The sequence below is a fragment of the Oncorhynchus gorbuscha genome, linkage group LG09, assembly GCF_021184085.1.
Source record: "Oncorhynchus gorbuscha isolate QuinsamMale2020 ecotype Even-year linkage group LG09, OgorEven_v1.0, whole genome shotgun sequence".
In the NCBI taxonomy this organism is placed as follows: domain Eukaryota; kingdom Metazoa; phylum Chordata; class Actinopteri; order Salmoniformes; family Salmonidae; genus Oncorhynchus; species Oncorhynchus gorbuscha.
This window is the reverse complement of record NC_060181.1, coordinates 72772752-72797409: the sequence shown is the minus strand read 5'-3', so window position 1 is coordinate 72797409 and position 24658 is coordinate 72772752. Positions and strand designations below refer to the sequence as shown.

The 24658-nt window shown below is 43.0% G+C and overlaps 1 protein-coding gene across 1 annotated transcript in view; it reads left to right on the top strand.

The window, feature by feature from the left end:
• The first annotated feature begins 342 nt into the window (after positions 1-342).
• LOC124044030 (pre-mRNA-splicing factor CWC22 homolog) overlaps positions 343-24658 on the top strand; it is a 50478-nt gene continuing 26162 nt past the window's right edge. The window contains exons 1-14 of the mRNA XM_046363342.1: positions 343-390; positions 645-737; positions 2048-2138; positions 6826-7085; positions 8075-8130; positions 8300-8386; positions 8651-8893; positions 11776-11904; positions 12084-12252; positions 12435-12624; positions 12872-13078; positions 20271-20333; positions 20648-20752; positions 21606-21690. Of these exons, the coding sequence (XP_046219298.1) occupies positions 675-737; positions 2048-2138; positions 6826-7085; positions 8075-8130; positions 8300-8386; positions 8651-8893; positions 11776-11904; positions 12084-12252; positions 12435-12624; positions 12872-13078; positions 20271-20333; positions 20648-20752; positions 21606-21690 (1748 nt within the window). The 5' untranslated portion in view covers positions 343-390; positions 645-674. The remainder of the gene's footprint in view (positions 391-644; positions 738-2047; positions 2139-6825; positions 7086-8074; positions 8131-8299; positions 8387-8650; positions 8894-11775; positions 11905-12083; positions 12253-12434; positions 12625-12871; positions 13079-20270; positions 20334-20647; positions 20753-21605; positions 21691-24658) is intronic.

The following is a 24658-nucleotide window of genomic DNA, read 5'->3' as shown; positions in this document are numbered from 1 at the left end:
TCGATTCCTCAGTCTCGCCCAGAGCATCATGGCATTTATAGTTCTTTATGATAGCCACATTAGCAGCTAATTAGCATTTCATTTTGGGGTGTTAAATACAGGTGAATATATTGATAAAAATCACGTTCTCCTAGAGAGATTTACACGGTTATCATAACGACACACCAGGGTATGCCTACATGAAACACGGCCCTTATCTTAAGTGTTTCTAAAATCCCCTATGGGAAAAATGTATGGTGGAAAAACGATTGGAACCATTTCCCTGTTTGACTGCTAGGTTTTATGGGTATTATGACTCATACTGTGGTACTCTATCAGCTCGCAAAGTTACCTTCCTTTGTGCTGGACATGGAGACAAACAGATGATATCCACGAGTTCGTCTGAATCAGGTAAAGTAGCGAAAGTATCCCTTTGAGAACCGACCCTAAACCACCCTACAGGGTTGAGTAAATCAGCGCATCACTAATCCTCATATCTGAGATCATCATACAGGGCACTTGTTACATCGTAATATGAGATGTACGGAAACATAGTTAATTTACTTTGCTGTTTGATTTGTTCGCTTGCAAATTACATTAGAACAGTAGGCCTCATTGATTTCGCGTTTACGTGCGTTCTTGTTGGCCCTTACTGCTATCCGTAGCAAAACTTGCGGAAAAGGACAGGGGGGGAAATGGCTACGAAGACAAACGACAACGATTTAGCAGTGGAGTTGAGCTCTACTTCTAAAGAAGAGGTAAGACGTTTACACTCATATAAATACACGAAAGATAAAAGGCCATACATGAATACGGAAGTATTAGTTAGTTTAGCCAGGCTAGCAAAGTTATCTATCGCGCTTCTCAAATGCAAGAAGTGGCTGGCACACATGGAGGAGAGCGCATTTGTAGCTAAACACTAGCCATGTAGCAAGGGGGTAGTTGCTGTTTCGCCTCGACGTAACTAGTTAGTTACTGGGTAGTTAGTTAGATTGCTAGATAGTCCGTTGGTCAGTAAAATGTTAATGCTTTATTGTTGGGTAAAAATAAAATAGCTAGCTAGCTACGCCACATAAAACAAAAACGTGATAACAGAAACATGGAACAACGGTGTACATTTCGGTCCAAACCTCTTGTTCAACGTGGTCAGTGTTGATTGTCAGTGTGTCGCCAGCTACTAGGGTTTTGTTAGCAAGCTATGTTTGTGTACACATTGATCAACAGAACATGGCAGTGTCTCACGTTAGCTATCTGCAGACGGGTGTCTCACCTATGTACAAATGTCCATTGTTAGATTCCCATCAGCATGGCAGTTTGTCATTGAATGTTAGAGACAAACGCATTTCATTTATGCAGTGGAAAGCATCTAGCAGCAAAGCGTAGCCGTGGGTTGTTGCTATTAGTTGCCTTTTTCTTTCCTACCCAGCTCCCTATCCATCTCCATCAGGGACTGGTTCAGCCCAGTGACACCCGCCTCAGCAACACACGAGGGATGAGCTTAGACAGGCGTAGGCCTGCCAGTCCTGCTGATAGAGCACATTGCATTTGGTTGAGCTAGCTGAGCTAGAGGCAGCATGGTTGGAAAGTGGCAACCTTTATGTAATGTTTTGAAGGGAAAATGACCACTTCCTTTGAGATGTCTTGTACTGTTGTGGTTGCAGATACAGGTGTTGCTGGTGCATATAGGCTACTTGTTGTTTATGTGCCTCCATCTATCTAATCAACAAACACCTATGACCTCATATCAGCTGTATGCTAAAATTAGCTTCCTTCAGGTTTATTATAACCTGTGTTTATATAACCTCTACACTACAGCTTCTGATTTCAGTTTCCTTCCAGTAGTGGCAGCCAGAGCACATTGGCCCAGTGGCCTACGTGATCTCAGTAATGATATTAATTTGCCTGCTGTTATGCATTTTAATGTCTCTGCTCAAGGAGGGGTTTATTCTGTGAGCAGCTTGCATTACCATTTGTTTCCAGGCCCTTTGCTTTCATAACACATAACATCAAACTTCAGTTCAGATATCCATGTAGTCTAAACCAGCTGTGTCCTCTGTACGTCCTCCAGCATTCCAGGTCTAGTGGCATGGGTCAGCCCCGCAGGAGCCCATCAGAGGAAGGAGAGGGGGAAAACGATGTGGCACAGCAGAGCAGCAGCAGTGAGTGGAAATGACTTTTTCCTCAGATAAACAAAGGTTTTGTCACCTGAAGATAAATTGTAATTGTAATCTATGTAATAGGCCAAGATAAACATCTAAAAAGCTTCCTTTTGTTTTAAAATGTGTGATGAAATCTTATCACTTACAAAATAAACCCTTGACTGGTGGAAAAAGTGAACAACTAGGCTATCAACGATCAGTTTCTGTTGAGAAGAACCCACATATATTTTTGCACTGGTCTTGTTGAACCTTGGATCCTGCTATCAACCATCTGTTGTTTATCTGATCAAACACTCCAGGTCTCCATGGTTTCTCAAACTCATCACTGACAGTTATAGCCTAGTTTTAGCCTCTCTTATTGTCCAGATAATGCTTTCAATCATCCCTTCTGTTAAGCTGTTGCAAATCCTTCCTCTGCTCTGAGTTAGAGGAGAGTGAGGGATGATAGAGAGGGCAGAGCAGCACAAGCTGCCCTCAACCCAAGGGCATTTGAAAATTGGCAGAGCACACAATGTGCTGTCTGCTGCTGATAGTCCCTTAAAACTAGTTCCTCTGTAACACCCAGGGGTTTGTATTCCAAATGCCACCCTATTCACTATTCAGTGCACTAGGGCTCATGGGGCTCTGGGCCAGGGCTCATGGGGCTCTGGGCAAGAATAGGGTTAGAGCTGTTGCATTTCCCCCCCACAGCAGTCCAGTAGGGACTTGTGCTATTTGTGTTCTTGCACAAAGAGTAAGAACGTTCCTCTTTCCATCTTTTGGTTGCAAATTACTTCATCAATAAGTTAATCAATGACGTCGTCCCCGCAGTGACCATACATACGTACCCCAACCAGAAGCGATAGATTACAGGCAACATCCGCACTGAGCTAAAGGGTAGAGCTGCCGCTTTCAAGGAGTGGGACGAACCCGGACGCTTCCTGCTAAATCCTGCTATGCCCTCCGACGAACCATCACACAGGCAAGGCATCATTACAGGACGAGCCGATGAGAGTAAGACCTTTGAACAGGTCAACATTCACAAGGCCGCAGGGCCAGACGGATTACCAGGACATGTACTCTGACCATGCGCTGACCAACTGGCAAGTGTCTTCACTGACATTTTCAACCTGTTCCTGACCGAGTCTGTAATATCAACATGTTTCAGGCAGACCACCATAGTCCCTGTGCCCAAGAACGCCAAGGAACCTGCCTAAATGACTACTGACCCGAAGCACTCACGACTGTAGGCGCGAAATGCTTTGAAAAGCCGGTCAAAACTCACATCAACACCATTATCCCAGAAAACCTAGACCACTCCAATTTGCATACCGCTCCAACAGATCCACAGGTGATGCAATTTCTATTGCACTCCACACTGCCCTTTCCCACCTGGAAAAAAGGAACATCTACATAAGAATGCTATTCATGCTATTCATTGACTACAGCTCGGCGTTCAGCACCAAGCTCATCACGAAGCTAAGAACTCTGGGACTAAACACCTCCCTCTGCAACTGGATCCTGGACTTCCTGACGGGCCACCCCCAAGTGGTAAGGGTAGGTAACAACACATATGCAACGCTGATCCTCAACACAGGAGCCCCTCTGGTGCATGCTCAGTCACCTCCTGTACTCCCTGGTCACCCATGATTGCATGGCCAAGCACGACTCCACTGTCATTTTTTGCCGACAACTCAACAGTGGTAGGCCTGATCACCGACAACAATGAGACAAACTATAATGGTCCAAACACATTAAGACAGTATTAAAATTGTTATTATGCAAATCACACAGTGCCAATTCTCAACAATGCATTGCAGTGTCTTCTCTCGTGTGTGTGTGTGTGTGTGTGTGTGTGTGTGTGTGTGTGTGTGTGTGTGTGTGTGTGTGTGTGTGTGTGTGTGTGTGTGTGTGTGTGTGTGTGTGTGTGTGTGTGTGTGTGTGTGTGTGTGTGTGTGTAACAGAGCCGAGTGGTGTGGTATCATCTAGAAATTGATATTGCTGTCGGAGACCTTTTGGCACACCTTTTAACTTTGATGGCAGTTGCCTGCAAGACACTCCGCACTGCTTTGGGATTCCAGCTATGAAATTAGTAGACCACTCTTATTCTCATGTGATTTTGTAATTGTCTCGCTGTATGCATAGACAGCGCATGAAGTAATTCTAGCAATATTTAACTTTCATGTTTCATTGTTTCTTGAAAACGTTTGCTGTAATAACTGCATGATGTGCTAATTTAATGTTGTTAGTCTACTTAGAAATCAGCCAACAGGCATGAAGGAATGAGCTGGGGACTGGGCAGGAGATGAGTGACTGGTCCAACTAGGGATCTATCTCAGCAGGCCACTACAGTGCACTTCATCAATTATTTAATACAGCCTTCCTGTTCTTCAGCCTTCAGCACAGTCAGTTCTCAAATAGAGCATTAACTGAATGTCAGTTGAAGTTCACTCTCGCTCCTTTTCATTCTTGTTTGCGTGTCGATTGCTTGTGGTCTGAATGTAGATTGTTTACATATTGTAAAAGACTCTCAAGACACATTTCCATATCCCACTTTCATTAACAACACATTCAATGTGTTCAACAATAGACAAGTGTAATATAATAATACTCTTAGCAAAAAAAATGTTTTACAATCTGTAGAAACTATGAGAATAGAAAGGTTCAGAATTTTGGTGAAACAGCACCATTGAAAGAAATGTATGTCAAATATAAATCAAAACAGAGAGAGATCAGAGATGGATGGGAAGGGTTGAGGGGAGCTGAAGGGTGGGACTAAAAATAACAAAAAACAAGCTCACTGATGTTAAAATATACTGTGTCCGTAAAATGTATATAGGTTTAGATTTTTTTTTAACGGCACACCTGTAAATGTCAAATCAAAACTGGATGGTGTTCAGAGATGGATGGGAGGAGTTGAGGGGAGCTGAAGGATGGGATTAAAAACAAACAATAGTGTCCATGAAATGTATAAGCTGTGAGTAGAAGTCTGTCGTTGTCCATTAGGGGAGGGTTAGTTGGGGGAATAAAATATATTTAAAATATGTTTTAAAGTAATATATTTATAAAGAAAATATATATATGGGGGATTGGAAATGATGCAGGCAATTACATTGAGGGAAGCCACAATGTATTTGCAATGTTAAAGCTGATCCACCCCGTTAAATAAAAAAAATCTGCAAGCGCAATGAATCTAAGACATACAGTGCATTCGGAAAGTATTCAGACCCCTTCTCTTTTTTTCACATTTTGTAAGTTATTCTTAAATGAATTAAAAAATATTTTAAAATCCTCAACAATCTACACACAATACCCCATAATAACAAAGCAAAAAATAATTTTTCAGAAATGTTTACAAATGTATACAAAATAAAAACAGATGCCTTATTTACATAAGTATTCAGACCCTTTGCTATGAGACTCAATGTATCTCTGGTGCATCCTGTTTCCATTGATCATACTTGAGATGTTTCTACAACTTGATAGAGTCCAGCTATGGTAAATTCAATTGAATGGACATGATTTGGAAAGGCACACACCTGTCTATAAGGTTCCATAGTTGACCATGTATGTCAGAGAAAAACTCCAGCCATGAGCTGGCCGTCCAGCCAAACTGAGCAATTAGGGGAGAAGGGACCAGGGAGATGACCAAGAACCCAATGGTCACTCAGACAGGGCTCCGGAGTTCCTCTGTGGAGATGGGGGAACCTTCCAGAAGGACAACCATCGCTGGATCACTCTACCAATCAGGCCTTTATGGTAGAGTGGCCAGACAGAAGCCACTCCTCAGTAAAAGGGACATAACAGCCCACTTGGACTTTACCAAAAGGCACCTAAAGGACTCTCAGAACATTATAAACAAGATTCTCTGGGCTGATGAAACCAAGATTTAACACTCTGGCCTGAACGCCAACCGTCACTTCTGGAGGAAACCTGGCACCATCCCTACAGTGAAGCATGGTGGTGGCAGCATTATGCTGTCGGGATGTTTTTCAGTGGCAGGGACTGGGAGACTAGTCAGGATTGAGGGAAATATGAACGGAGCAAAGTACAGAGATCCTTGATTTAAAAACCTGCCCCAGGCTGGGGTGAAAGTTCACCTTCCAACAGGACAATGATCCTGAACAACACAGCAGTGGCTTCAGGACAAGTCTCTGAATGTCCTTGAGTGGCCCAGCCAGAGCCCGGACTTGAACCTGATTGAACATCTCTGGAGAGACCTGAAAATAGCTGTGCAGCAATGCTCCCCATCCAACCTGACAGAGCTTGAGAGGTTCTGCTGAGAAGAATTGGAGAAACTCTCCAAATACAGGTGTGCCAAGCTTGTAGCGTCATACTCAAGAAGACTCAAGCCTATTATCACTGCAAAAGTTGCTTCAACAAAGTACTGAGTAAAAGGTCTGAATACTTATGTGATATTCCAGTTTGTTTATTTTTATTTGCAACAATTTCTAAACCGGTTTTGCTTTGTCATTAGGGGCGAATTGTGTGAAAATTGATGAAGGGGAAATAAACAATTTAATCAATTTTAGAATAAGGCTGTAATGTAATAAAATGTGTTAAAATTCAAGTGTCTGAGTACTTTCTGAATGCACTTTGTCTCCAAGAAAAAACTGTCATTTTGGACAACATTCCATCCTGTCCTACAATATCACGTAGAACTGCGTAGTAAAATACACTTATTAACCGAACTTTGTTTTTTCTGCAGTGGAAGCTACAGAGGGAGCAGATAGCCCTGCAGCCAGTCCTGGACCCAAAGGTCCCAGAGCCAGCTCAGAGGCCCCCATAGTTCTAGGCAGTCCTGGAGTGGCCAGTCCAGGAGTAGCCAGCTCCAGAGCCACCAGGGGTAGTAGGGCCCCATCCAGTGCCAGTGTCAGCCAGGAGGAAGATGAGTCCAGCGGCTCTGATGATGAGAGCAGTGATGAGGCAGTAGGCTGCAGGATGAAGAGCAGCGTGGCACAGATCATGGTGAGTGACTGACTCAGCCACATTCGTGGCCCGTTTGCCAGTTTGGAAAGTAATCCTGCACCCCAAAAATACTTTCAGCTAGGGCTGGGCGTTATGGCTAAAATATTGTATCACTGTATTAAAAAAAACAACTATTTTATGTTTTTGAAAAATAGAAGTTCTAAATGTGCTTTATGAGTAGTGTCTTACCCTGGTGTTGCAACACATAGATTCTAAGTGGTTTCTTTCTCTATTCTGATTGTGTTATGCTTTCAACCCCAAATTATTTTAATACATTTCTGCATTTCCTGTGCTCATTTGAGATCATTTCCACACTGCCACTTTGTTTACCCATATCGTACAGCCCAATCTATGCCTTATTTTTTGCCAAATGTTGCAATTGTGATTTCACTTGCGATTTAGAACCAACCACTTAAGTTCACTTTTGGAATCATGGCAATATAATGATTAATCTAATTCTATAATTTGAATACAGTGTTTGACATGACAATGAATGAAAATGCCAGGCAGGAGTTATTGTGACAGGGTAGGAATTAAAGTGTTGTGTGTCCTAGGGGACCGTATAATCCGTTTAAAATATGCTCCTTGAATGACGGGGCGGGTTCTAGGTCTGTGTTGAAAGCGAGAGAGTTGACTGAAGTAGCGAAGTAAGCTATAAAAATGGATGTTACACATGCATATCACATTTAATAAACCAGACATTCAAGTACATTCAATTACCATTATAGAAGGTTAATTAAAAACCCAAACCGGTCCTTGCGTCACCACCGGTGTATCGTGAAATATGGTATACTGCCCTGTGGAGATTCTTTATTGACCATGCTTTTTAGTTGAGGACTATGTTTCATCTGTGTCCGACTGTCCGGGAAACAAACCCTCCAAACTGATATTCGTACATACTGTTAACGTTATGCGATTACAAAAGTTTGCGCTGTGGTAATGTTGGTAAACACTGACCGGATGGGGAATTTTGACATTTTGTGTTCCAGCGTGGCCCAGGTGACCAGAGTGCGAACAGAGGCAGGAGCCCCACCCCAGATGACAGGTGAGTGACTATCGCTGTTAACCTGCAGATAAGAGCTATAGGTCATCCCTTACTCTCCAGGGCTTCCCTCCTGATTCCGGGAATCCTTCAGCTGGTATTTATGAAGAACCTGCAAACGTTGGGAAAGTCTCTAATTTTGCAACCCTACAGCTGTTTCTCATTGTTCCAGGGATGGTGATCGCCGCAGTTCCTGCTCTAGGTCCCGTTCCAGAAGTCAGGAGAGGGACCGGCGCTACGGTGGAGGAGGTTATGGCAGGTACGAAAACGGAACACGGCACAGTCTGCCCGCTTCCACTTGAGGTTTCCTTCTGTGGAGGTATTTCCTTGCCACTTCTGCTTGTTCTTTGGTGCTTAAGTTACTCTAAAGTACTTTGTGATGAATGTAAAAATAATTTTCTAAATATGATTGATCTGTATCATGTTTACAGCTAATTTAGGGTAGACCACATTTAGACTAGCCCCATTCTTAAAAAGATCACTACAGTATTGATATATTGACCTGTCCTTGCCTCAACCACAGGTCAAGGGAGGATGATCGTAACAGGGACCGATACTACGAGCGCCAGTCAAGTCGTGACAGAGAGGCTGCGTTCAGGAGGAGAGGCCGGTCGCCCTCCCCAGCCAAGAAAGACCCTGCTACAGAGGAACCACCAGTGAAGAAGAAGAAGGAGGAACTGGACCCTATCCTGACCAGGACTGGTGGAGCTTACATTCCCCCGGCCAAACTGCGCATGATGCAGGCCCAGATCACTGACAAGAGCAGGTGTGTTAAGCTGTTGTCTGAACCTAGAAATATAATTATTAGAATGGACATTCCCATTTAGATTGCTGTGGTCTGAGGGGCTTTGTCCATTCTATGGATTCTATATCTGCCTGTCATCACAGAACAAATACTCATGGATGGTGAAGTCACACTCAAGACTACAATCAAAGAATGAAACATCATATTTCTAATATAAAATAATGCTGTAAATGAAGTTCTTCTAAGATACTGTCTAGTAAGTTGATGGCAACACAATAGGTAATCATTTGGTCTGGCGGCAGCAATGTGTTGAAGCAAGAGGCTAAAATGAACAGCTGACTCTCTGAGAGCGGCGTGAATATCTTGTGTGTCCGAAATGGCACCCTAATCCCTACGTAGTGCTATAGGAATCCCTGCATTGTATTATAATATAATAATAATAATAATATATGCCATTTAGCAGACGCTTTTATCCAAAGCGACTTACAGTCATGTGTGCATACATTCTACGTATGGGTGGTCCCGGGGATCGAACCCACTACCCTGGCGTTACAAGCGCCATGCTCTACCAACTGAGCTATGCTATTTCAGACAGACTATCTGTAGCTCAAGGTGTTTTCAGTCACCTTCCTGTCATTTGGAATAGCATTTTGGCGCCTTAAGTCAGAGTACCCTGAGACGAGGCATGCGTCCCAAATAGCACCCAACTCCCTATGTAGTGCACTACTTTTCATCAGAGTGCCTTGGGCCCTGGTCAGGAGTAGTGCACAATATTGGGAATAGGGTGCTATTTGGGACGCAGAAAAGGTGGCGAAGATAATGAAGTAGTAATTGGTTCAATGAGATCTTCTGGAGCAGAGCAGGGCAATGAAGGAGTTAGCCTGGCCTGCTATCCTTCTTTCCTCACAGAGCCTTCAAGCACAAACTAACACACAGCACGTACACACACACACCACACACACACAGCACGTCCACAGACGCACATGCATACACACAGGTACACTATGAGCCTACTCTAGGGTCTCTGAATAAAGCATCAATATACATATATCACGTACAGTTGAAGTCAGAAGTTTACATACACTTAGGTTGGAGTCATTAACTCGTTTTTCAACCACTCCACAAACTGGTTTTGGCAAGTCTTTTAGGATATCTACTTTGTGCATGACACAAGTAATTTTTTCAACAATTGTTTACAGACAGTTTATTTAACTTACACTGTATCACAATTCCAGTGGGTCAGAAGTTTACATACACTAAGTTGACGGCTTGAAAAATTTCGGAAAATTATGTCATGGCTTTAGAAGCTTCTGATTGACCTCATTTGAGTCAATTGGAAGTGTACCTGTGGATGTATTTCAGGGCCTACTTTCAAACTCAGTGCCTCTTTGCTTGACATCATGGGAAAAATCGAAAGAAATCAGCCAAGATTTCAGAAAAATAATTGTAGACCACAAGTCTGGTTCATCCTGGGAGCAATTTCCAAACGCATGAAGGTACCACGTTCATCTGTACAAGCAATAGTACGCAAGTATAAACACCATGGGACCACGCAGCCGTCATACCACTCAGGAAGGTGACGTGTTCTGTCTCCTAGAGATGTGTACTTTCATGTGTAAAGTGAAAATCAATCCCAGAACAACAGCAAAGGACTTTGTGAAGATGCTGCAGGAAACGGGTACAAAAGTATCTATTTCCACAGTTAAACAAGTTTTATATCGACATAACCTGAAAGGCCGCTCAGCAAGGAAGAAGCCACCGCCATAAAAAGCCAGACTACGGTTTACAACTGCACATGGGGACCAAGATTGGAGGTTTAAGGGGGAGGCTCGCTAGCCTGAAGAACACCATTCCAAATGTGAAGCACGGAGGTGGCAGCATCATGTTGTGGGGGTGCTTTGCTGCAGGAGGGACTGGTGCACGTCACAAAATAGATGGCATCATGGGGGAGGAAAATTATGTGGATATATTGAAAGAACATCTCAAGACATCAGTCGGGAATTTAAAGCTTGGCCGCTTGGTCTTTCAAATGGACAATGACCCCAATCATACTTCCAAAGTTCAGGATTCAGGATTACAAAGTCAAGGTATTGGAGTGGCCATGGCAAAGCCTTGACCTCAATCCCATAGAAAATTTGTGGGCAGAACTGAAAATGTGTCCGAGCAAGGAGGCCTACAAACCTGACTCAGTTACATCAGCTCTGTCAGGAGGAATGGGCCAAAATTCACCCAACTTATTGTTGGAAGCTTGTGGAAGGCTACCCGAAACATTTAACCCAAGTTAAACAATTTAAATGCAATGCTACCAAATACTAATTGAGTATGTAAACGTCTGATCCACTGGTAATGTGATGAAAGAAATTAAAGCTGAAATGAATCATTCTCTAATATTATTCTCACATTTCACATTCTTAAAATAAAGTGGTGTTCCTAATTGACCTAAGACGGGGAATTTTTAAACGATTAAATGTCAGTAATTGTGAAACTGTTTAAATGTATTTGGCTAAGGTGTATGTAACCTTCAGACTTCAATTGTATATATTTATTTATCGTGGGAAAAGCAGATATGTCTATTAACCAGGCTGAAATTGTTAAAAATTATAATTTGTTTTGCGGTAGTCTGTAGGTACTGACATTTTAGGATGTATTGTTTTGCAAAAGAATTTGAAATATGTTCTGCTTCATGGAAAGTGTGTTGTAGAAATGCGCTGTTATGATGTACTGTTATTACTTGGTTGCACACATCCATGCTGCATCCATGCTGCAATCACCATTCTGAAATGAGTCGACTCAGCATGCGGCTGTAAGGCTGCGTTACTGTATAACCACTTTTTGACTGCTGATGTAAAAATGGCTTCATGAATACATTTGATCGATAAGGATGATTTTTCTCCTGTTTCCAGTCTGGCGTACCAGCGTATGAGCTGGGAGGCTCTGAAGAAGTCCATCAACGGTCTGATCAACAAGGTGAATGTGTCCAACATCGCCATGATCATTCAGGAGCTGCTTCAGGAGAACATTGTTAGGGGCAGGTAATGGCTCCAGCTTGATTTATCAATCAAATGTATTACTCTTTAGCTTTGAGACATGGATTATTTGGGTAAAGTAATTTAAGTGCAGCTCACTAATGTGTGTTTGTCTGTCCGTCCATCCGTCTGTCTGTCCTTGTATCTGTCTGTGCCGCCTGTGTGTGTCCGTGTCCATTCTCCAGAGGTCTCCTGGCCAGGTCCACCCTGCAGGCCCAGAGTGCTTCGGCCACCTTCACCCACGTCTATGCTGCTGTGGTAGCCATCATCAACTCCAAGTTCCCTCAGATAGGAGAGCTCATCCTCAAGAGACTCATCCTTAACTTCCGCAAGGGCTACCGGAGGAACGACAAGGTGACTAGCTGCCATCTCGTTTAGTTTTGACATAACGATGTGATGGGAAGACACGGTGACTGCTTCAGCTACTTCAGTCACTCCTGCCTCATTTATACATATAACGTTGATACATATTATGGAGAAATTAAGAGCTCAGCTGTTTAACTCTTTCTAATACATTTTGTATTCTTGTTTTTTAGGCACAATGTCTCACGGCATCAAAGTTTGTTGCTCATCTCGTCAATCAGAATGTGGCCCATGAGGTCTTGTGTCTGGAGATGTTGACTCTGCTCCTGGAGAGACCTACTGACGACAGCGTGGAGGTGTCCATCAGCTTCCTCAAGGAGTGTGGCCTCAAACTCACGGAGGTTTCCCCTAGGGGCATCAATGGTACATAGCTATACACTGAGGTCTCCCCTAGGGGCATCAATGGTACATAGCTATACAGAACATGTCCGCTCTTACTGTTTGAACAGGCTTGAGAGAAGGAAGCATTAGTTCCATCAAAGCTACAGAATCCTTTTAGCACTCCATCACAGCTCGTTCAGAGTAATCAAGGGATTTCTTTATTTCTCTGGTGTTCTTACGTCCCATTTCACTTGTTATCTAATTTAAACACTGTCTCTTCTGTTTTTAGCCATTTTCGAGCGGCTGCGCAACATCCTTCACGAGTCAGAGATTGACAAGCGGGTGCAGTACATGATCGAAGTGATGTTTGCCATCAGGAAGGATGGGTTTAAGGACCACCCTATCGTCCCAGAGGGGCTTGACCTGGTGGAGGAAGAAGATCAGTTCACACACATGCTGCCCCTAGAGGACGACTACAACCAAGAAGATATACTCAGTAAGATGCTACAGATTATAATGTTTATTAGGTACACCTATCTGGTACCGGGTTGGACCCCCTTTGCCACCAGAACAGCCTGAATTCTTCAGGGCATAGATTCTACAAGGTGTGGCGTTCAAACGTTGCTCAATTGATATCAAGGGACCTATCATGTGCCAGCTATCATATACTGTTGACACGCCGGCGATTGTCAAGGAAATAACTGTTGTCCTCACGGTAATTGACAGTTAATTTACATAAACACATTTAGCATCTGCTGGCTTCCACACATGGCCACCTTCACAATAAATCCATTATTTATTTTAGACTGGTCTAAAGAAGCATGATATGAGGAAAATGTAGTCTATTTCAGAAGAACAGAATAGCATACTATGAGTTGTCCTGATGTGGCTATGCCAAATGGCTGTGGGCTACACTAGTTCATTTAGCAGGCAAGATTTGCTTAGAATTCCGTGGCATTATTTTATAGTCTGAAGAATATAATTGAACAAAGCTGAATAAAATATAAATATTTTCTCAATGATTTGAAGGAGTGCGCACACGTGGCTATTCAGTTTTGAGTGGTTAACAAAGAAATAAGTACTCCTATATGCTTAATTTAGAGTTATTAATGTACCTTTAGTTCTACTACCAATGTTGGGCTATATGTTTAGATGTTTAATACGTTGTAAGGCTGCATGATGAGACTAATGATGATTTGAAAAACATTGCTTGAAAGGCATGAGCTCTACTTTGTTTTTTGGGCAGGCTGTGCACACTCCAGTAGTCTCTCATTCCCAATTTGACAAGCACTTGATAATGTCTTGAATTTCACAGTGGCATCCGTTTTGTGGCTGTAATTCACCCCCAAAAAAATCCATGCCTTTTGTGGCCCACAGTGCTGCATTGTGCCCTTCTCCCTGAGTGTGCTGTGCAATCTGAAGCGTCTCTGACTTACATTGCTCGCCGTCACGTGATCTGGTCTTTCTCACAGGCTACAAGTGAAGACAGACACATTGGGATGCAACTGTGCAAGTTCTCCAATTCTGAGGTGCAAATTGAAGATATTGGAAGAATTGTCCACATTTCGTCAGCCAACAAGATGAGTAGGTGCACGAACAGCAAAAGGACTATCCTATGTCAGTCTGCTTCCCTGTAGTACGTTAGTCTACCTATTCTGTGCGAGGAACACATTTCAAACATAGTTGTGGGATGCGATAGATACCAAATTAATACATCCATTAGCCTCATATTGCTTTTAAAAGTTTTTTTAATGCTATCTCAACAGATCAGAATATTTATCTTCAAATGTTTGTAAGCTCTTCCCCAAACTTGAAAATCACGTGCTGCTTGTGTATGCCAGTTAGGCTTTACACCTCTTGTAAAGCGAATTAATGTGCTTCATTTTAAGAAGTTATTTGGCTACTTTAGTTGTGATACAAACCTTATTAACACATATAGGCCTATGGGCTAGGCTATTCAAAAAAAAGTGTGCGACTGATTCAAAAAAGTTGCCCAAAAAAGGCATAGTTTCTGCCCTTATGCTTATGGCATCATTCACAAGTGATAATATATAATTCACAAGTGATGGGCTAATATTGTCACCCATCAGACTTAATCTTGCCTTTATATATACCAAATCATATGTCTGACATTTCATTTAGAATGGACCATTATCATACACCTGTCTCGAAACAGGGGCAACGGGAAAAAATATACGTCATCTATGCACTTAAATACCGAATGGAGGACACCTTTCCCCATGGTTTATTTTCACGTAGGCTTTACTCCTGTTGGAAATATAAGTAATGTACTTAATATTAGGAGAGTTGAGAAATCCCTATAGTAAGCCTAGCCTATAGTAAGCCTAGCCTATAGAAAGCTGATGGAATCCTCTTTTTATTAGCGGCTGTCACTCTGTTTTCTCCCGCAGTTGCATAGCCTATAGAAATGTTGTGCAACAAAAGCTCATGGGCTCTCATGAAGTGTTTGATTAAATTTTCTAATACATTTGCATTTATGTCATAGTGATTAAATGAACAATAGAGTGCTGAGTACCAGGCAGTTGGCAAGTTTGGAAGGCTACTAATGACCAGCAGCAGCATCAGAGCTTGGAGAATCCAAATTATTTTGACTAAACGTGTGTGATATGGTTCCGCCAGAGATGTTCGCTTTGCTTTCTTAGGAAACTATGCAGTATTTTGTTTTTTGGGGTATTATTTCATACCCTGTTACCACAAGAAACCTTATGACATATAGCCAGAAAGAACTATTGGATATAAGAGCAACGTCAACTTACCAACATTACGACCAGGATAATGGATCGGATCCCAGTACGCGACCCAAAACAACAGCGCCACAGACGGAGCGGCCTTCTGGTCAGGCTCCGTAGACAGGCTCACCGCTCCCGAGTATACTACTCGCCAATGTCCAGTCTCTTGACAACAAGGTAGACTAAATTCGAGCAAGGGTTGCCTTCCAGAGAGACATCAGAGATTGTAACATTCTCTGTTTCACGGAAACATGGCTCACTCGGGATGCGTTATCAGTCGGTACAGCCGCCCGGATTCTTCACGCATCGGGACCGACAAAACAAACATCTCTCTGGTAAGAAGGGTGGGGGTATATGCCGTATGATTAACAAGTCGGGTGTGATCATAACATACAATAACTCAAGTTCACCTGACCTAGAATTTCTTACAATCAAATGCAGACCGCATTATCTACCAAGAGAATTCTCTTAGATTATAATCACAGTCGTGTAATACCCCCCCCCCCCCAAGCAGACACCTCGACGGCCCTGAAAGAACTTCATTGGACTCTATGTAAACTGGAAACCACATATCCTGAGGCTGCATTTATTGTAGCTGGGGATTTTTAACAAGGCTCCCTAAATTTTGTCAGCATGTCGAATGCATGACCCGGGCTGGCAACTCTGGATCATTGCTGCTACTAACTTCCGCGACGCATACAAAGCCTTCCCTCACCCTTTCAGCAATTCTGACCACGACTCCATTTTGTTGCTCCCAGCCTATAGACAGAAACTAAAACAGGAATCAAATCAAATTTGATTTGTCACATACACATGGTTAGCAAATGTTAATGCGAGTGTAGCGAAATGCTTGTGCTTCTAGTTCCGACAATGCAGTAATAACCAACAAGTAATCTAACTAACAATTCCAAAACTACTGCTTTATACACACAAGTGTAGGGGGATAAAGAATATGTACATAAAGATATATGAATGAGTGATGGTACAGAGCGGCATAGGCAAGATACAGTAGATTGTATCGAATACAGTATATACATATGAGATGAGTATGTAAACAAAGTGGCATAGTTAAACTGGCTAGTGATGCATGTATTACATAAAGATGCAGGTGATGATATAGAGTACAGTATATACATATGAGATGAATAATGTAGGATATGTAAACATTATATTCGATAGCATTGTTTAAAGTGGCTAGTGAAATATTTTACATATCCCCCATCAATTCCCATTATTAAAGTGGCTGGAGTTGAGTCAGTGTGTTGGCAGCAGCCACTCAATGTTAGTGGTGTATGTTTAACAGTCTGATGGCCTTGAGATAGAAGCTGTTTTTCAGTTTCTCGGTCCCAGCTTTGATGCACCTGTACTGACCTCGCCTTCTGGATGATAGCGGGGTGAACAGGCAGTGGCTCGGGTGGTTGTTGTCCTTGATGATCTTTATGGCCTTCCTGTGACATCGGGTGGTGTAGGTGTCCTGGTGGGCAGGTAGTTTGCCCCCGGTGATGAATTGTGCAGACCTCACTACCCTCTGGAGAGCCTTACGGTTGTGGGCGGAGCAGTTGCCGTACCAGGCGGTGATACAGCCCGCCAGGATGCTCTCGATTGTGCATCTGTAGAAGTTTGTGAGTGCTTTTGGTGACAAGCCGAATTTCTTCAGCCTCCTGAGGTTGAAGAGGCGCTGCTGCGCCTTCTTCACGATGCTGTCTGTGTGGGTGGACCAATTCAGTTTGTCTGTGATGTGTATGCCGAGGAACTTAAAACTTTCTACCCTCTCCACTACTGTTCCTTCGATGTGGATAGGGGGGTGTTCCCTCTGCTGTTTCCTGAAGTCCACAATCATCTCCTTAGTTTTGTTGACGTTGAGTGTGAGGTTATTTTCCTGACACCACACTCCGAGGGCCCTCACCTCCTCCCTGTAGGCATCTCGTCGTTGTTCGTAATCAAGCCTACTACTGTTGTGTCACCCGCAAACTTGATGATTGAGTTGGAGGTGTGCGTGGCCACGCAGTTGTGGGTGAACAGGGAGTACAAGAGGTCTCAGAACGCACCCTTGTGGGGCCCCAGTGTCGAGGATCAGCGGGGTGGAGATGTTGTTGCCTACCCGTCAGGAAGTCCAGTACCCAGTTGCACAGGGCGGGGTCGAGACCCAGGGTCTCGAGCTTGTTGACGAGCTTGGAGGGTACTATGGTGTTAAATGCCGAGCTGTAGTCGATGAACAGCATTCTCACATAGGTGTTCCTCTTGTCCAGATAAGTTAGGGCAGGGAACGCCCGTGCTCAAGTATGTTCAACCAATGCTTTTAATCATGGCAATTCGACCGGAAACATGACCAAATACAAACCGTGTCGCTATTCCCTCCTCAAGGCAATCAAACAGGCTAAGCGTCAGTATAGAGACAAAGTAGAGTCACAATTAAACGGCTCAGACACGAGACGCATGTGGCAGAGTTTACTGTCAATCACGGACTACAAAAAGAAAACCAGTCCCGTCGTGGACACGTGCATCTTGCTCCCAGCGGCCCGCTATCAAAACCTGTGGGCTCTCCTTCACCCCAGCCAACGTGAGTAAAACATTTAAACGTTTTAACCCTCGCAAGGCTCTCTAGCCTTGTACTCAGGGCATGCGCCGACCAGCTGGCTGGTGTGTTTACGGACATAATCCCAATCTGCTGTTCCCACATGCTGCAAGAGGGCCACCATTGTTCCTGTTCCTAAGAAAGCTCTAAGGTAACTGAGCTAAACGACTACCGCCCTGAAGCACTCACTTCCGTCATCATGAAGTGCTTTGAGAGACTAGTCAAGGATCATATCACCTATACATTACCTGACACCCTAGACCCACTTACCGCCCCAATTGGTCCACAGACGACACACTGCACACTGCCCTAACCCATCTGGTCAAGAGGAATACCTACGTAAGAATGTTGTTCATCGATTACAGCTCAGCATTTAACATCATAGTACCCTCCAAACTCGACCCCGCCCTGTGCAACTGGGTTCTGGACTTTCTGACGGGCCGCCCCCAGGTGATGAGGGTAGGAAACAACATCTCCACCTCGCTGATCCTCAACACTGGGGCCCCACAAGGGTGCGTTCTCAGCCCTCTCCTGTACTCCCTGTTCACCCATGACTGTGTGGCCAACTCAATCATCAAGTTTTCAGACGGCACTACAGTGGTAGGCTTGATTACCAACAACATCGATGAGGAGGTGAGGGCCCTCTGAGTGTGTTGTCAGGAAAATAACCTCACACTCAACGTCAAGAAAACAAAGGAGATGATCGTGGACTTCAGGAAACAGCAGAGGGAGCACCCCCCTATCCACATCAACGAGAAGGTGGAAAGTTTTAAGTTCCTCGGCGTACACATCGCGGACAAACTGAAATGGTACACCCACACAGACAGCGTGGTGAAGGCGCAACAGCGCCTCTTCAACCTCAGGAGGCTGAAGAAATTTGGCTTGTCACCAAAAACACTCACCAACTGGTATGGCAGCTGCTCCGGCCACAACCGCAAGGTTCTCAAGAGGGTAGTGAGGTCTCCACAACGCATCACCACGTGCAAACTACCTGCTCTCCAGGACACTTACATCACCCAATATCACAGTAAGGCCAAAAAGATCAAGGACAACAACCATCCGAGCCACTGCCTGTTCACCCCGCTATCACCCAGAAGGCAAGGTCAGTACAAGTGCATCAAAGCTGGGACCGAGAGACTGAAAAACAGCTTCTATCTCAAGGCCATCGGACTGTTAAACAGCATCACTACAGCCATCACTAACATTGAGTGGCTGATGCCAACATACTGACTCAAATTCAGTATGTTGGCAAATTGGATGTAATAAATGTCACTTTAAACAATGCCACTTTATATGTTTACATACCCTACATTACTCATCTCGTATGTACTGTACTCTATACCCTCTACTGCATATTGCCTATGCCGTTCGGCCATCGCTCATCCATATATTTATATGTACATATTCTTATTTATTCCTTTACCCTTGTAGGTATAAGGTAGTTGTTGTGGAATTGTGAGATTACTTGTTAGATATTCCTGCACGGTCGGAACTAGAAGCACAAGCATTTCACTACACTCGCATTAACATCTGCTAACCATGTGTATGTGACCAATAAAATTTGATGTGGAATTTGACTGACTCGTGACTAATATGGTCACCACAACAGTCCTATCCTCACCCTACTTAATTGCGCTGTTCTGAAATGACTGACCATGTGAAAGCCAGCCAATGGTTAGCTTCCACCATGTGGTTTTCAACGATCAAGACTATTTGAATCTGTGTAAATGAAGGGGAGGAGACAAGGTAAGAACATGTTTTTAAGAAAATACGATTGAGCCATATCTGTGATGGCTTAGTTTTCAGCATGTTCATTGCCAGGGGAGAGAGAATACCCCGTCCCATTATTCAGTCAATTCACCTGCTGTCCTTTAGGCCCCTAAGGATTCTGAGCTAATTATACTGGTATAGCTGGAGGTTTCCTCTATCAGTCTCTCTATAGATGTCCCAGTGTGGAATGATGTTCTCTGAGAGGAGAGAAATCGCAGTGTTCGCCTCTGCCCTCTATCTCACTCCCTCGCTCTCTTGTAAAAGAGGGTTATATTTTCAGACTGACACGCTTCCATTTATTTATGTTTGTTCAATTCAACAGATGATGAACAAATTTTCTGTAGCTTCAGCACATACACACTTGTCCTAATTGGAAAATCTATACAAGCGTTCCTTCAGGGTGAAAGAGAAGGGAAGAAGGCCATTATCACTTTAAGCCCTGATATGAAATGCATCCTAATACACAATGAGTGTGTTTTTATGGGTAATTACTTCTGATTGTGGCTCATTTGCAGTGATTTTAATTGCTCTGGAATGTAGTAATTGCAAAAGAATGGTTGCTATTAAAAACAATAATGTTCTGTATCTTGCAGATGTCTTTAAGATGGATACAGACTTCTTGGAGAACGAGGAGAAATACAAAGCAATTAAAAAGGGTGAGTTGCTAGATGGATGGATCACAATGCCAATTATTGTCTTCAGACAAAGCAAAACATTTAACTTTGAACTGAACATGGTTTCATGTGTAATAGGTTATTGTTGTCTGGCAGCTACCTAGCTAATGTTGCAGCTACTACAGTGTATAAAGTCTGTATGATCAACTGGATTCCACCATACTGTCCCATCATTTCAGATAGTTATTGTAAAAGATGGTGTCCTCCATGACATGCCTAGTTAAATAAAGACTAATGTTGGAGAAAGTAATGTGTTTTAGTGAAGAATATATCATATGACCATCTCTTTTCTCCAGAGATCCTGGATGAGGGCAGCAGCGACTCTGGAGAGGATGCCAATGGAAGTGATGATGATGAAGATGATAATGATGGAGAAAAGGAGGGGGAAGAGGGTGGAGATGGTATGCATACAACATCTTATTGATTTGAAAAATCACAAAGATTAACACAAAAGGACACTGACATTCAACAATTACAAAGAGTATAGTTCAAAACTCTAAACATGTGACAAGAGGAAGGATACTTATGTTAACAGTGCTCCGTTCAGTGACGCGTTCTGTACTGCGGTAACTTGGGGACAGTGGTGGTTATAGTGGTGGCCTTGGCTGTCCTTGATGGTCCCAGAGGTAATCTGCCCCAGAAATCTCATCATTCCCAGTGGCTCAGTACTGCAAAGAAAATGCACTGCATACCAAGACCATTAGGTAGGAAGGAGACCTCTGATTCTCTGTGTGCATCCCAAATGGCACCCTATTCCCTATATAGTGCATTATAATGGGTTCTGGTCAAAAGTAGTCCCTTATATAGGGAATTGGGTGCCATTTAGGGATGCACATGGTCATTTCTCAGTGTCTCCATGCTATCTCATGGCAAGCAAGAGATCGGTCACTGCTTTTACGTTTCACTGACAGCTCTCTCCTAGATGATCTGTCAGAACACTTCGGCACTCTATTCATTAAACTTTGTATCAAATTGAATGACCCCAGTTTTATTATTATAATACATGCCACTTGGCCACTTTTATCCACAGTGACTTCAGTAAGTGCATTCATTTTTAGTATCTTGCGGGAATCAAACACACGACTTTGGCATTGGCAACGCCATGCTTGGGAAATGGAAATAACTCCCAAAAGAATGAGTGAGACAAACAGGATTGACCTCTGTGTGGAGACTGATAGCATGACAACACCTGACTGTAACAATCAATACAACCCTCCTTCATCCTTATAACTATGTACTGTTTTACTTTTATAGAAACAGAGAAAGTCACCATCTTTGACCAGACGGAAGTCAACCTAGTCGCATTTCGCCGTACCATCTATCTCGCCATCCAGTCAAGGTGGGTAGTTGGGCTGTGCATGTGTGTGTTAGGGCTGCACGATATGTGTCAAATCTATTTGTTTACCGCGATTTATACATTTTTATTGCAATTTAGATCAAAACACTTTGATCACCGGGACAGCCCATGCGGAAAATATGTATGAACGCATAACTGTAAGTCACTTTGAATAAAAGCGTCTGCTAAATGGCATGTATGCCTTAAAGTATTCATACCCCTTGACTTATTCCACATTTTGTTGTTTCAGCCTGAATTCAAAATTGATTTTTTTTTTTATTACTCTCACCTTTCTACACACAATACCCCATAATGACAAATTGAAAACACATAGTGTTAGAAATGTTAGCACATTTCCTTAAGTATTCACACCCCTTTGCTATGACACTCCAAATTGAGCACAGGTGCATCCAATTTGTTTTGATCATCCTTGATGTCACTAGAACTTGGAGTCCACCAGTGGCCAATTCAACACACCTGTCCATATAAGGTCCGACAGCTGACGGTGCATGTCATTGCAGAAACTATACCATGAAGTCCAAGGAACTGTCCGTAGATCTGAGATAGAATTGTGATGAGGCATACAGTACCAGTCAAACAATGACCCAACACATCTCCAGGCTGTGTAAGGGCTATTTGACCAAGAAGGAGAGTGTTGAAGTGGTCTGTCAGATGACCTGGCCTCCATAATCACCTGACCTCAACCCAGTTGAGATGGTTTGGGATGAGTTGGACCGCAGAGTGAAGGAAAAGCAGCCAGCTCAGCATATGTGGGAACTCCTTCAAGACTGTTGGAGAAGCATTCCTGGTGAAGGTGGTTGATAATGCCAGGAGTGTGCAAAGCTGTCAAGGCAAAGGGTGGCTACATTGAAGAATCTCAAATGTAAAATATATTTTGATTTGTTCGACACTTTTTTTGGTTACTACATGATTCCATGTTTTTTTCATGTCTTCATTATTCTACAATGTAGAAAATAGTAACAAATAAGGAAACCCTTGAATGAGTAGGAGTGTCCAAACTTATATATCGGGGGAAGGGTATACAACATTCTTGAGTGTTAAAAGTTGGGAAATAGAAGATGTATGGATTTTCCCAGCCTAGACCTAACAAACTGGGGAATCGGGCAAGAAGGCCCTTGGTCAGGGAGGTGACCAATCACTCCTGAGAAAAGGCACATGACAGCACGCCTGGAGTTTGCAAAAAGACACGTGATAGAGACTGAGAGTGTAAGACAAAATATTCTGTGGTCTAATGAGACAAAAATGTAACTCTGGCCTGAATACTAAGCATTATGTCTGGAGAAAACCAGGCACAGCTCATCACCCGTCTAACACCATCCCTACCATGAAGCATGGTGGTGTCAGCTTCATGGTGGTGTCCGCTTCATGGTGGTGTCAGCAAACGACCTTAGACTGGGGCGAATGTTTACGTTCCAACAGGACAATGCATACAGCCAAAGCAAAGCTGTAATGGCTTCAGAACAAGAATGTGAAAGTACTTGAGTGGCCCAGCTAAAGCCCAGACTTGAATCCCATTGAAAATCTGTGGAATGACTTGGAAGATTGCTGGTCACTGCAGCTCCCCATTTTACTTAACAGAGCTTGAGAAAATCTGCAGGAATGGGAGATAATCCCCAAATCCAGATGTGCAAAGCTGATGCAGACTTACCCAAGTTATGGCTGGTGTTTGGCATGACAACGAATAAAAAATACCAAATAGTAGAAATTTTCACAGGGTAGAAACCAAAGCTGTAGTTGTCGCCAATGATGCTTCTACATAGTATTGACTCGGGTGTGAAAACTTGTGAATTAGATTTCTGTATTTCACTTTCAATATATTTGGTATTTCTAAAAACACATTTTTAATTTGTCATTATGGGGTATTGTGTGTAGATGGATGAGAGAAAAAAACAGATTGAATTCAGGCTGTAACACAATGTGGAATAAACTGAGGAGTTTGAATACTTATTGAAGGCAGTTTGTGTGTGTGTGTGTGATGTGAACCATTGGAATCATAGAAATAGAATGAGTAGGCTATTCAAATTTATATGGTTGGTGTTCGGCATGACAACGAATAAAAGACCTTATAGAAGGAGTTGTGACAGGGTAGAATCCAAAGTGTTGGTCAGTGTTTCCCAGGAGACCCGAAATACATTTTGAATAGAGATGTTATATTCAGACAATATTTTAAAATATGCTTCACATGTTCTTCTCTGACTCAGAACATGTCTTTGCACAAACATGCGGCCTCAGTCACTGGCAGCAGCCTGTATTAGAGAAATTAACATAAAAAGCTAACATGTTTTTGGGGATTCACGTGGTGTGGAGCTTTAACCAACTAGCTGTTTGCAGAGATAAAGAAACAAAAACAAATAGTCTAATACAGGAAACATGTGGATTGACACGAAGAAGCAAACAAGCATGCCGACTCAAGCTGAGTGAGTGAATCTAACAGCCAGCTGTGCCTGCTTGAGTGACAAGGGGCGGGACTTAGTTTGTGTCGGAAGCAAGCAGCTGCATGAAAGCGAGGGTGACTGGATAGTGACGTCAGACATTGCGATTTGCATATTGCACATGTCAACGTTGCAATTTCTATTAAAATTAAATGAATTGTGCAGCCCGATTACTGCAGCCCATCCTCTGTTTCTTATCCGTTATCAGGATCTGGTTAGCATGGTGTGTTTCCTATAACCTCAGTCTCTGTGTGTGTGTGAAAAGGATTAGACGTGCTGTAATGTTTGCCAGCGGTCACTGAGCCCTCCCAAGTCAGGCGAAGTGGTGAAATGATCACTTTTTGAAATTCAAATGAACTCTCAATTTGCCTCTCGCTCCAAATTTCAGCATCATTCTACTAGCTTGGCTGACAACGTTTTTACACTACTTACATTGCATACCCCATACAAATGATTCTGTGAATGCAGAGTGCATTTGCAAGTTAGCTATAATTTTTGCAATGATTCACTGATATGAC